At 32.3% G+C, this 12,183-nt stretch overlaps 1 protein-coding gene across 2 annotated transcripts; it reads left to right on the top strand.

Moving 5' to 3' along the window:
• The first annotated feature begins 374 nt into the window (after window positions 1-374).
• On the top strand, window positions 375-4,132 carry LOC107474837 (uncharacterized). Of its 2 annotated transcripts, XM_052257095.1 has the most exons (5): window positions 375-603; window positions 1,524-1,740; window positions 2,481-2,767; window positions 2,878-3,640; window positions 3,744-4,132. In XM_052257095.1, the coding sequence occupies exons 3-4, from the start codon at window positions 2,500-2,502 to the stop codon at window positions 3,618-3,620; spliced, it is 1,011 nt and encodes a 336-aa protein (XP_052113055.1). In that variant the 5' UTR covers window positions 375-603; window positions 1,524-1,740; window positions 2,481-2,499; the 3' UTR covers window positions 3,621-3,640; window positions 3,744-4,132. The 2 variants fall into 2 exon arrangements, with proteins under 2 accessions (XP_052113055.1, XP_015949956.1); XM_016094470.3 differs by having other exon boundaries at window positions 2,878-4,132.
• Window positions 4,133-12,183: the final 8,051 nt, after the last annotated feature.

Here is a 12,183-nt window from a genome sequence, read left to right as displayed (position 1 = left end):
CTGATTCAATTTATAAAAATAAAATTCAATTAAATTTAAATTAATACAATTTTAATTAATTTTTAATTTAAATTAAATTAAATAAACTACTTAATTTGAATCAAATTTGAACACCCTATAAAACTCCCCATTTCCCTAATTTATTCAATACGTATATGTACGTGCTTAAATCCCAGACGCATCCATTACCCGCAACCCGCATACGTATCAAATTCGTAGAAAGCTAATCTTAATTCGTAATCGTGATCATGATAGAAGCCAGTTTAAGAGGCGGTTATTGAGAAACAAGAACGAATGATCCTTCTTCCATAGGTGGGCTCCACTTCCCACACTAACCCTATAAATAGATAGCTTTTTTGTATTTTTGTTCTTTTCCTTAAGCTTTCACACATCCATCATCCTCCCCCATTGCCCTTGTTTTCAACAACCACTTTTTGTGTGAAATTTACGCACGCAAATAATAAATAAAATAAATAATTAATAATCCTTTTCAATAAGAGAGACACATCCTTCACCCTCAAGGACCAAAGACGATTCAAAGGGGAAAAGAAAAAGAAGAAAAAAAAAAAACGCAAATTCAACTCCTTCGTCCCCTCTCCTTGTGTAAATCTCATCCTTAAATTCTGCTGAATGCTGTTTTTGTTTATTATTTGTGGATGCCGTTTATCTACCTTGGATTCTGTTGATTTCAATTCTGTTCCCTTGATTTTGTCTATTGGTTATTGGATTTTGTTCCTGGGTTGAATTGGGGGTTAGGTTTAGGGTTTTCTTTGAATTATGTGGTGATTTGTGTGTTGATCTGGGGTTATATGTCGCTATATGAATTTAATTTTGGGATTTAAAGGCTAAATATGTTTTTTGGAACTTGATTTATGCATCTTGCCAAGTTTCCTTGCTGCTGTTGATTGCATAAAATCTGTTTTATTTTTCTGGGCATATTGCTTTATTTGTGTTATTATGCCCAACAAAATGAACTGCGATATGTTGCGATTTATTTCCATTTGTATCTTTACAAAGTTGTTGAAGTTGATACTGGTTTACATAGTTCTAACAGTGTAGAAGATGTCCATGCTTTTGGATGAAGTGGTTCTTATATCTTATATTTGTTAGTAAAAAAATTGTGCAAATGTAGTGATGCCATATTATATGTTCATGTCGGGCTTTTATATGATCTTCGGCTTGAATCATTCTAAATATGAGAAGTCATGCCACGTTAACTAGGGTGATGACATTGCCACTTCTGTTTTTGATAATTCCATTCCAGACATTTTTATTTTCGTGTTGTGGTATGTTTGCATAAATTTGTATTCACACTTGAATATTAAAAGAAGTTCCCCAAAATCAGCATGGTCAAAGAGTAGTTTTGAGTTGACAAGTCTGTATATTTGTGCTGCCTAAGTTTTCATGATTGTTGACTTCCGAGATTCTTAAATTTCTGATAGTGAAATTCATTAGATTTGAATTCTTATGTTGCTTGACTCAGAATCTTTTTTCCTTCCTTGTTCTTGGTTGTATATGTGCAGATTTAGGCAACTGTTGGTGATTCTGCGTGGACTTGTTCGTTAATTGTATATTTGTCCCAGATTTTACTATATTCTGCTACATAATTTGTAACTTATATTGGAGCATTGCATAAGTGATTATCCTATCATTCTTTTGTGAAGTCAAGTACAGTTTATGTGAATGCAAATTGAGACTCAGAAGGCACAAATAGGAATATAGTTAGAGCCTATTTCTTGGGTAAGTTAATTAAAGATTATGTGATACTTATATTTCTATAATTGTATTTTATTTCATTTTTACAAACTGCCTTATTGCTTTGAATCTATGCTATAACCTAGATCTAATTACGATTGAACTAATTAATCATCCCTTGGTTTCACTTGACTTAAGTAATATAATATTCTTCCCTCGGGTGAGTGGAAAAGGAATGGTTAATGGTCATATAGAAAACAAAGAACCGTTAGCAGACAGAGTATGGATTGTATTCACTGGTTGTTTAGTAATTTTAGTCTAGTTTAGGCATTGGCCAACTGGATTGTGACACTTGATTGTAGGTTATTCTAAAGTTATATATTCCTTCTGTTCCATATAATCAAGAGAAACATAATACCGGGAAATTGGGGGATGGAAGTGAAAACAGCCAAAGCTTTTGCTTCTTGATGCATTTACATGCCCAAAACATACACACCATACATCCTTAGAAAGGCCATGGTTAAGGGGCAAAATTGAACATGTGTTGCCTTTCAATTTTTTTTCCCTTTTTTTCATATTCCCCTTTGTTCATAGAATCTGCCAGCCTCATGTAGTGGAACAAGACTTGGTCATTGTTGTTCTCTTGTTCCTAGAAGCCAAATGTACAAAAAAGAGGTTTTTGTGTCGCCGCTGGCATTTTCTTGTGTTATGACTTGTGAATAATGAAATTAATTTTTGGTCTAGTTCATTAGCGGTGGTTCTAATGACTTCCATATGTTGAGTAGTTACCACTGAGCGTGGAAGATGACTGGTGTTAGGCGCAGATTAAGTAAAGATTCAGATATCAGTGCTCTACACAAAGAACTGGATGAAGTTTCATGTCCTATCTGCATGGACCATCCGCATAATGCTGTTCTCCTTGTTTGCAGCTCTCATGAGAAGGGCTGCAGATCTTACATTTGTGATACGAGTTATAGACATTCGAATTGCCTGGACCGGTTTAAAAAAATGAGGACCGATTCTAATGACAGTCATAATTTATCAAGTTCTTTAGTAAATACAAACAACTCCGGTAATTGTTTTAATGTTTAGCTTATTATGTATTCTCCCTTGAATGATAGTAATGAACTTCACCTAATTAAAATTGATAATGTATTGTATTGTCTGTTCAATTACCACAAGGATCAAGACAGGGTGATGCCCAAGATCCTAGTAGAGGTTTAAACCCACATGAAGGCAATTTAGAAAATGTTGATTCTGAGACCTTGCAGGACAGGGCTGAACTTGAAGAGTTGAATGCTGGTAATTTTGCATCAAAATTAAACTTGTCATGCCCCTTATGTCGAGGCACAGTACATAGCTGGGAAGTGATTGAAGAGGTTAGAGACTATTTAAATACAAAGAAGAGAAGTTGCTCTAGGGAGTCATGCTCGTTTGTTGGTAATTATCTAGAACTACGTCTACATGCCAGAAGAGTTCACCCTACCACTCATCCCTCTGTTGTTGATCCTACTAGAGAAAGAGCTTGGCGACATTTTGAACGGCAGAGAGAATATGGTGATATTGTTAGTGCTATTCGGTCTGCCATACCTGGTGCCGTTGTCGTTGGGGATTATGTTATTGAAAATGGAGATGGAAGGTCTTCAAGTGATAGGGAAGGCAGCCTGGGTGATGCTAATGGACCCTGGTTGAGTTTCTTGTTTCAGATGATTGACAACATTGAAACTGTTCCGGAGCCAAGAGCTCGTCGTAGAGCATGGACAAGGCATCATCGCCGACCATCTAGAGTTGATCGCCCGTATCTTTGGGGCGAGAATTTGTTGGGTCATCGGGATAATGATCGTGATGTTGATGAAGATGAATCTCCTGTGCCAAGAAGGCGTCGCCGTCTGAACCGGACTAGGTTCTTTGCAGATCAACCATGAGGATTGCTGCCAATTATCTGGTAAAATTCATTAGTCCATCTTGACCGAAAATTATGTTAAGAATTGTGTGTTGGACTTGCCATTAGCTCACCAGTTGGTTTCTTCCCTATAATTGTTCATCAGTGTGCTGAGCTTGATATAAGCGTCAGCTGGGAAACATGCTTTCAGCAGCTTCCTGAGCGCACTTCGGACCAAGTCTTTGGACCCAACAGAGTGTGCTGAATGCTGAGAACAAGTTTGAATAAGAACAGAAGATCCTTAAACAGCATGTTCATTTAACAAAGCTTGTCTAATGGGGTTTTCGTTGGAGCTCACTTCAACAACTGCCTTGGAAGAAATTGATTTTTCTCAAGGCTGACATAAGGTTGTTACATTTGTCATTAATGTATAATTGATGCTTGTACATCTGAATTGTTCAACCTGTTTATTTCCACTAAATCATTGTTCATTCTAAGGTTGTGGATATTGTGGTTTTATTTGTTGTCTTTTAACAGAATGATTGTTCGGGATCATATTGATAGAACTTCAACTGAGATGTTGAGATCTGCTTTCTGAAGAGTTGATACTTCATAAGTCATTGAAAGAAAAGGGAAATTCAAATGCATCTTAATATTTTGGAAACATAAAACGTGTTCAGTATTTTCTGTTTAAAAATTTAAAAGATGATTAGGAGAATAAATAATTTTTGTTTATAGTATAACATGAAGTATGAACTATTTCGGGAGGCGTGGAAAAGCATTTGCAAATTTTTGTTGTTTTGGGTATGTAAAGTAACTTAACACACTTGAAAACTATTAAGTTAAAATTTTTTAAAAGAATATGGATATCAATGCATACACGTTACGTTAAGCTAAAGAATTTCGGCATTTTTCTGCTACTACGGACGTACTGATATTATTAATTACTTTCTGTATCATGAAGCAATTGCAAAATTAAATTATATATGACAGATGGAAGACCATCATGAAATGCCTTGTCAGATATGAGTACATGTTTATAGAAAGAGAACCATTATGATTTGAAGATTTTTCTCCCATGTTTTTGAAGATTTTTTTTCTGAAGTTAATTACAGACCATTGAATTTATACATACATTAGGTACCTATCCTTGGTATTTGAGCATATGTTCCTACAAGCAGTATTGTGCCCTTATTCCTCCTGATAGTATCACAATTGATTGAATTGAGTCATCTTTATTTATTTGTTTATTTTTCTTCTCCTAAGTTTGAACTTTGACCCTCTTTCCAATAGACATTAAGATTAATTATGATAATTGATGGTTCCGAAATACTGTAAATCAAACTTTTTTCAAGGCTGTACTATTTATATTTACTCTTATTTTATACACTATAAGATAGTACATGTGTTATTTTATTATTAGATATGGTGTGCAACATGAAATATTTGAGTTAATAGTCAATTTCGTCTCTGAAAGATGATCCAATTTTCATTTTGGTCCTCAAAAGATAAAATTAATCAAATTAGTCCTCAAAAAATAACTGCGTTGATCAAGTTTGTCCTTCCGTCATCTTAGTGGCTGACGTGGCTAACGATCGCTAGCGTGAAACGTTAACTAACGGCATGGCACACTCCAAAACGACGTAATTTTATTTGTTTTGACCCCAACCCCCTAATACGACGTCGTTTGATCTCCATAATGGATATTCAAGCGTTTCTTTCCATCACCACCTCTCATAGCAACCATGTCTCTGTTTCGCTCTAAAACCTCTTGTTTCCTCTCTTCCCTCTGAAGTTCTGTCCTAAGACACTTGCTGAAGAATTGAACCTGCCTGTTCAATTCACCATTCTGCAAAAAGATATTTGCGGAAGGGTTCGCACTAACAAAGTGAAAAGTTGGAGGACTCACAGAGACCAAACACCAGTGGAAGAAGGCATCGTAAAGGTGAAAGGTAAAGCTTTAATTTTTTTTGTTGTTATTTTTTGTGGCTTTGCATTGTTAGTGTGTATCATTGTATCTTGCTGAGTTTATATGAATTGTTAAGTTAGGTTAAGGTTTGGAATTTAATTTGAAATACATTTGTCTGTTGATGTTGCTAATCAAGTTATGATATTAGGTGGAACATTTTTCTTTTGAAGATGGAACAACAAGTTTCAGGGTTATTTTGTTGTGGGTTTATGGGTTTGATGCATATTCATTCTGGTGTTAGACTAATTTTTGTTATTATTATGACTAGGTTGTGTGATGTGGGTTTATGTTTTGGTGTTGCTCTGTTTTTGTAGATGGAAAGTCCTGCAATGATTTTTGTATTTTACTATGGTAAAAAGTTTAAAAAAGAATGGGATGGATATCTATATTATGAGCCAGATAACACAGAGGTTGTAATGTGCAAGAATTGTAGAAGGTTCCTAATGTTCCCCTTGACAAAGGGTTGAAGAGGCTAGCCACGGATGCCAACTGGATTGTAATGAATGCCTCACCCAAACCAGCTGCAACTGCATGGCATTTGTGTCAACTCCAAGTTTCAAGCCTCTAAGAAAGAAAGATAAAGCCATTTGATTAGGATCATGTGTTTTGCTCCATGGTTGTTGTCTATGTTTTTATACAGGGCTATGTCTATCAAATCCCGTCTTAGATAAGCGCATAGTGAGTCTACCAGCATATCCAGGCCCCAATGAAAATATATCTTGCTCTTGCATGACAGTACTTAGATTGTTACAACACCTTTGTATATGTTAAGTCCTCATTGTATAGTGATTTGAATTAGTTATATTGGTGTTGCCAAAATGTAATGACCAATAAGGGTAAATCATAGCACTTACCCCCGAGCCTTATTTTGAGTTATAATTTCTAGCACTCAGATGAGGCTGCGTACATGTTAGTGTTGTTCTAATATAATACTACCTAGTGTTTGACTAGTTAATTATTTTATCTTGCTTCTCTTTACTTAACAGCTTACGAGTGATTGTTGTAATAGCATCATTGACAAAGCATGGATGAGTTAGGAGAATTATATTTTTTTAACTAAATAAAATAAAATTACTTTAGAGGTATATGTTAGTTAATGTTAATATGAAGGTAATAATGACATTACAGCTCAAAAGTATTTTTGCTAAACTAAAAAGTAATTTCATATATACTTTCACCAAAACTCGAGGTTCATCAAAAAGTGATATTTACATTCACAAGACCACAATCTTCAAGATCCAAATGTACACCAGAAATGCAAAGACTCTCTAAAATTATATATTACCTTTACAAAACATGTTGCAAGAGTATACCTTAAAATTGACTAATTTGATTAACATTATCATGAACAATAGAAGATAGATCCTCCTCTTGCATCGGTTTCAAAGTATACTATTATCTGTGTGTTCAATGGATAAATTATATGTTGAATTAAACACAACTAAGTTGAAATAGCTCATTTCATCATAACATAATCAACTCTTTCAATCTCAAAAATCTATCAACAGCCCAAACATAACATAACTTAACATCACTACTAGCTTTACTTGGATAAACATATGATCAAAAGGGATTCACCAATAACAGTTGATTTTCTATGCCCGGTTATCCCCGTTACAAGCCTTCTCCATTTGTCTCACCATTTTGCATGGCACTTTCACTTCTCCATGCTAATTTAACCTTTCAATCTTCATAATTAATATCCAGTTTTATGTCAGTTCTTGAGATTCTCTTTGGACCTTCTGCAACAACATGTTTATTTTCTTCAACCCATTTAAAAAAATTGCAGTAGCTCCCCTTCTGAAAACATTGAATAAAAAAGTTAATCTCACATAAATGTAGAAAGCCAAGATGATGCTATTATTCATACAAAATTAAACTCACCTGATATCTTGGACAAGTATGAAATAACCTATGATGTCCCAGATTTCTTAATCAAAGGTTTTAAACCGCAGAAACAGGTTTTCTCATCGTTTTCCCTTCTTCTTCATATGGACGAGCTCAAAGCATAACTACCATGTGAGTGCGATGACAACCTACCACTGGGACTTCCACTTCCGCTCCCCTCATGGCGCCGAAATCGATTTTCTCCTCCCTCAACAGCTACTGAATCTGCAACAACACTCAAGCAATGCATTCATGTTCATGGGTAGATGGAAATTATGGTTTATTTAATTGAAATTCAGGGACTAAATTGATACATTTTGCTAAATATATCTCGTCACCAACACACATGGTATGCCAGGTGTAATTCGTATTGCCACTTCACGTCCCAGGTCAGCAGATCGTTAACGACAGCGTGAGGAAGTTAACGGAAGGATGAACGTGATTTAAAAAAAAAATCATTCAGGGACTAATTTGATTAAAAAAAATCATTCAGGAGTGAAAATGGAGATCACGTGATCTTCTAGGGACGAATTTGAGTATTAACCCTTATATCTTTTTATGAAAAAAATACAAAGGAAACTGAGTATACAAAACTTGTACTTAAAAGATATTGAAAAAATATCATCAAGTGAGCGTAACTATTGGGATGTTGTCGAATTTGAAGTATAACACACATTTCATAAGCTATAATTTTGCTTATTGGCTATATAAATTTCTAAGGGTTTTTTTTGGGTGACTATATAAAATTCCAAGTTCTAACCATGTACGAGAGGCATCTTATAATTTTGCATTACTATTATATATCTATCTAAGATAAATTATTATTTTGGCCTTCAACGTTTGAATCAAGTCCTAGTTTAATTCTTAAGGTTTTGAATATCTAATTTCAGTCTCAAAAAATTTAACACTTTATTTCGGTCCTAACAAGGTTTAAACGAGTTTAAGGTTTAAACAGGTTTAACACGAACAATTAGCTATTGAAGAGCTAATAATATTTGATTTCAGTACGTAAGTAAAATTGTCCGACTAATGATTACTAACGTAAGAGTTTTTTTTTTGGAGCATTGAAAATTAATTGGTAGGATTTGAGATTTTTTTTTACAAGAAAGAGACCGACAAAAAAAGTATTACAAAAAAGTTTTGATTATGTTTTTCTAACACACGAAAGAAAATATAACTTAACAATAACGTTGTTAACGTCTACGTCCATAACTCCGTTATTCGTATCAAATTTAATGATAGGACAATATTAACTCTGTTTGAAATTTTTTGGGGTAGAAATAGAAATTTTAAAATGTTAGAGACCAAATTAAGATTTAACTAAAAAATTGGGGATCAAAATAGTACTTTATCTATCTATCTATTTATCTATCTATCTATCTATCTATCTATCTATCTATCTATCTGTTATTGATGATCACATAGTCTTAATATTTTTTTTAAGAGTAAATGAATAAAAATACACATAAAAAAATTTGACGTAAACAAAAAAGTACATTTCAAAATTCGTAAATATAAAAGTACACTTAAAAAGATTAATTTCTAAGGACAAAAATATACCCTAAGTCTTACAAATTCACTAACGATACAACATTTTTAGCCAAAAAAAATAATCTGAGTGTACTTTGATATTACAATCTTTTGTATGTATTTTTTATCACTTCAAATTTTTTCATGTGTTGTTTTGTTCATTTATTTTTCTTTTCAATCTCTCTTTTAACACTTGTCTTTTGACTTTTGTTTGTCCTTGTGACATGTAACCACCACATGTTGTATAGAAACAAGATCATTTATGTCGGAAAATTTTGTTTGAATTTGTTTTTTTTTAAATAAAATAATTACTTTTTAGCTTCATCACGTATATACTTGTTGAGAATAAGTATTATAACTATAATCTAATTAATTATGTGTCAAATAATTTGTTATAGTTATTATATGTATTATTTAATTAAAAGGTTAATATAATAAAGTCTTTGACTAAATTTAAAAATTTATCGTTGTAATAATAATCATAATATTGAGAGATAAATCTTTTATAATTTAATTTAAAATGTTCTTGGTCATAGGATTATTAAAAGGGACATTAATAATTTGGATATATATATATATATAGTCTTTATTGGATAAAAATTAATAAATCTCATTTATTAAATTATATATATAGATGATACATATAGAGATATAACAATTGAACTGACTCACTTTGAAAATTCCTAATGGTTATAATTGCTGCATATTTGTCAATAAGATATTTTCAAGATGAACATGGTAATAGAGTTTTCTTTGACCTACGACTGTCATGATAATTAACAATACATTTGCTATACTTTGATTCTAGACACCTAATATCCTAGGGTGATAGTTGAATGAACATTGTAAATGATTTAAATATTTGTAGAATTAATGATTAACCAATAAGAAATCCGTTAACTCTCGGTAAAGAGTTTTGGCTCTATGATTATAATGGCTGAGATAAATAAAATCTTGACTAAGGGAATTAAATGAATGAAGAAATGAGTTTCTTAGATCATTCACAATTTATTATAATAATGGTAACAAGTTAGAGTTTAACAATTAAACCATACTCTAAGGATTAACCAAGAGCTGGAAAAATGGAATGAATTATACTTTGTTCTTCTCGGATTCTTAGTAAAAATATATTACTTCACACTATCGAGTAGTTAAGGAGTGTTTCTAGAAGTCAATCTTGATTAGTAAATTTAGTATGACTAATTCACTACCCGCTTAGTGTTGAACCTATGGAGTCACACACTAACGAGTATTTTAATCTTTGCTAAAAGAATATTTAATTATTATTTTAATTTGATCAAATAAATAATTATATTAATTCAAATAGATTATTAGATGAGAATTGAGAATAATTAGTTATTTTATTTCTAAATCTGAATTCTAAGTTTGGAAGAGATCCTAACTGATTCTGTTTTAAATTGAGTTATGATATGATTCAAAATTTAAAAAATTCAAGTTTAAAATAATAAGATATGATTTAAATTTGAAATGAGATTCAAATTTGAAATCAGTAACAAATCTCATACTATATATATGCAAAGAGTAAGAAAAAAATATACACAAGAGTTTTATTCCTTTACCTCTACACACATAAACATATGTGAGCCTAATTCTTGGAGAAGACTCAACAAAAGCACACAGTGCTTCTTCAAAACGGTAAAATCAAGATCTGATATTGCTTTCTTTTTGTTTCTTTATATAATTTCCTAAAATCTATTTTTTTCTTAGAATACTGACTGTTAATTTGTCGACTGAGAATGATCCTGTGTTTCAAACACAGTCAAGCATTGAGAGGTCTTTAAATGCACCAAATGACCCATGTAATTTCTCTTACTGTTTCTTTATTTCTTAAATATAAATAAACTGTGTTACCTTTGTGTAGCTTATGTGCTTTTAATATGAATAGCTTAGTTCATAACTATAATTTTATATCTTTTTTCTTAGAAAAAAAAAAACGCAAAAATCCCCTCTAAAATATGTTTCAAGAAAAAAATGTATGAAAAAAATGGAAAAAAGAGCTACAGCCTTCTAAGTTCTTATATATAACGTAATTTCTTTATTCTTATTCAATAGTTTACATGGTGTCTTGATATAATTTCGGTGCTATTCACTTGAAAGTTCTAGAAAAAAAAAAGTGGAGAAAGATGTCAAAGTTAAAGAAGCACCAATGGAGGAAGAAAATGCTCCTCCCGCTGAAAAAGAAATCCAGTGGTAACCAAAATTGGAAGATGCACCAGAGACTGACAAATAAGTAACGTATCCTATCTCTGAGTTGATACTACACAATTTTTATGTTATTAAGACCATATTCATATATCTTACAAGATAAATTCTTGTGTTTTAAATTAGTAGCCCAATTGTTAATATTGGGAGTGTGACTGATGCTGAACAACAAATGCATATGGAGATGTGAGTTTTCTATTTTAATGAATCTAATATTTTTCATTTGGTTAAGTATAATTTTTTAAAATTTTGGTGATATTCTGCCAGTTATTCTCTCCTGTATTTGGTGCTATTCAATGCTATTCTAATAATATGCACTTTTTGTTTACCTTCGTTAGAGTGACGATTTAAACAATTCATCCTGCACCACCTCAACAACAAGCAGACACATCCACCTCCAATCCTCTATATATATATATTTCTTTATAATTTTTGTGATATTCCATTAGTTATTTTGTGCTGTATTATTTCATAGTATTGAGTTATTCTAAATAATTTTCTTTGTCATCCTGCAGTTCTCAGGATAATGACTTCTATGGACCGTCATTTGATCTTGGCATAAGTCCTCCGAGCACTGAAGCTACTATTATAGAACCTAGTCCATTACTGACTAAAGAAATGACAAATTTGGTTAAAGTAATGGATGTTGAAGTTGAAGTAGCATTGGAATATGTTAAGAAGAATGATCGACAACAAAATTTGGATAATGTGCAGCCAACTCTAAGCTTTCTTGACAAATTCAAGACTCTAGTGAAAAAGGAACAAAATAATAGAAAAGCTCAAGGAGAAATGCTACCAATCGGCAACATATATAAATATAACAAAAATAGGGAGAACAATGAGTACGAGATCATATATGTGTTAGAATTAAGAATCTTTGTAGGCGTGATATATATTCCACTTCATATCTCTACAACGAAAGGTACATGTAGATAATCTGGTGCGTTCTTGTACTATGACATTAATGATTTTTCTTGTGAGTTATTTTGCCTTCCAT

The sequence above is a fragment of the Arachis duranensis genome, chromosome 2 (genome assembly GCF_000817695.3).
Source record: "Arachis duranensis cultivar V14167 chromosome 2, aradu.V14167.gnm2.J7QH, whole genome shotgun sequence".
NCBI classification, from domain to species: domain Eukaryota; kingdom Viridiplantae; phylum Streptophyta; class Magnoliopsida; order Fabales; family Fabaceae; genus Arachis; species Arachis duranensis.
This window is presented reverse-complemented; position numbering and strand designations above follow the sequence as displayed.

What these genes read in the sequence shown, in the direction of transcription:
- LOC107474837 (XM_052257095.1), top strand. Translation starts at nt 2,500, where the DNA reads ATGACTGGTGTTAGGCGCAGATTAAGTAAAGATTCAGATATCAGTGCT. An exon ending in AGTAAATACAAACAACTCCG is followed by an intron (nt 2,768 to 2,877) that starts GTAATTGTTTTA and finishes AATTACCACAAG; the next exon opens with GATCAAGACAGGGTGATGCC.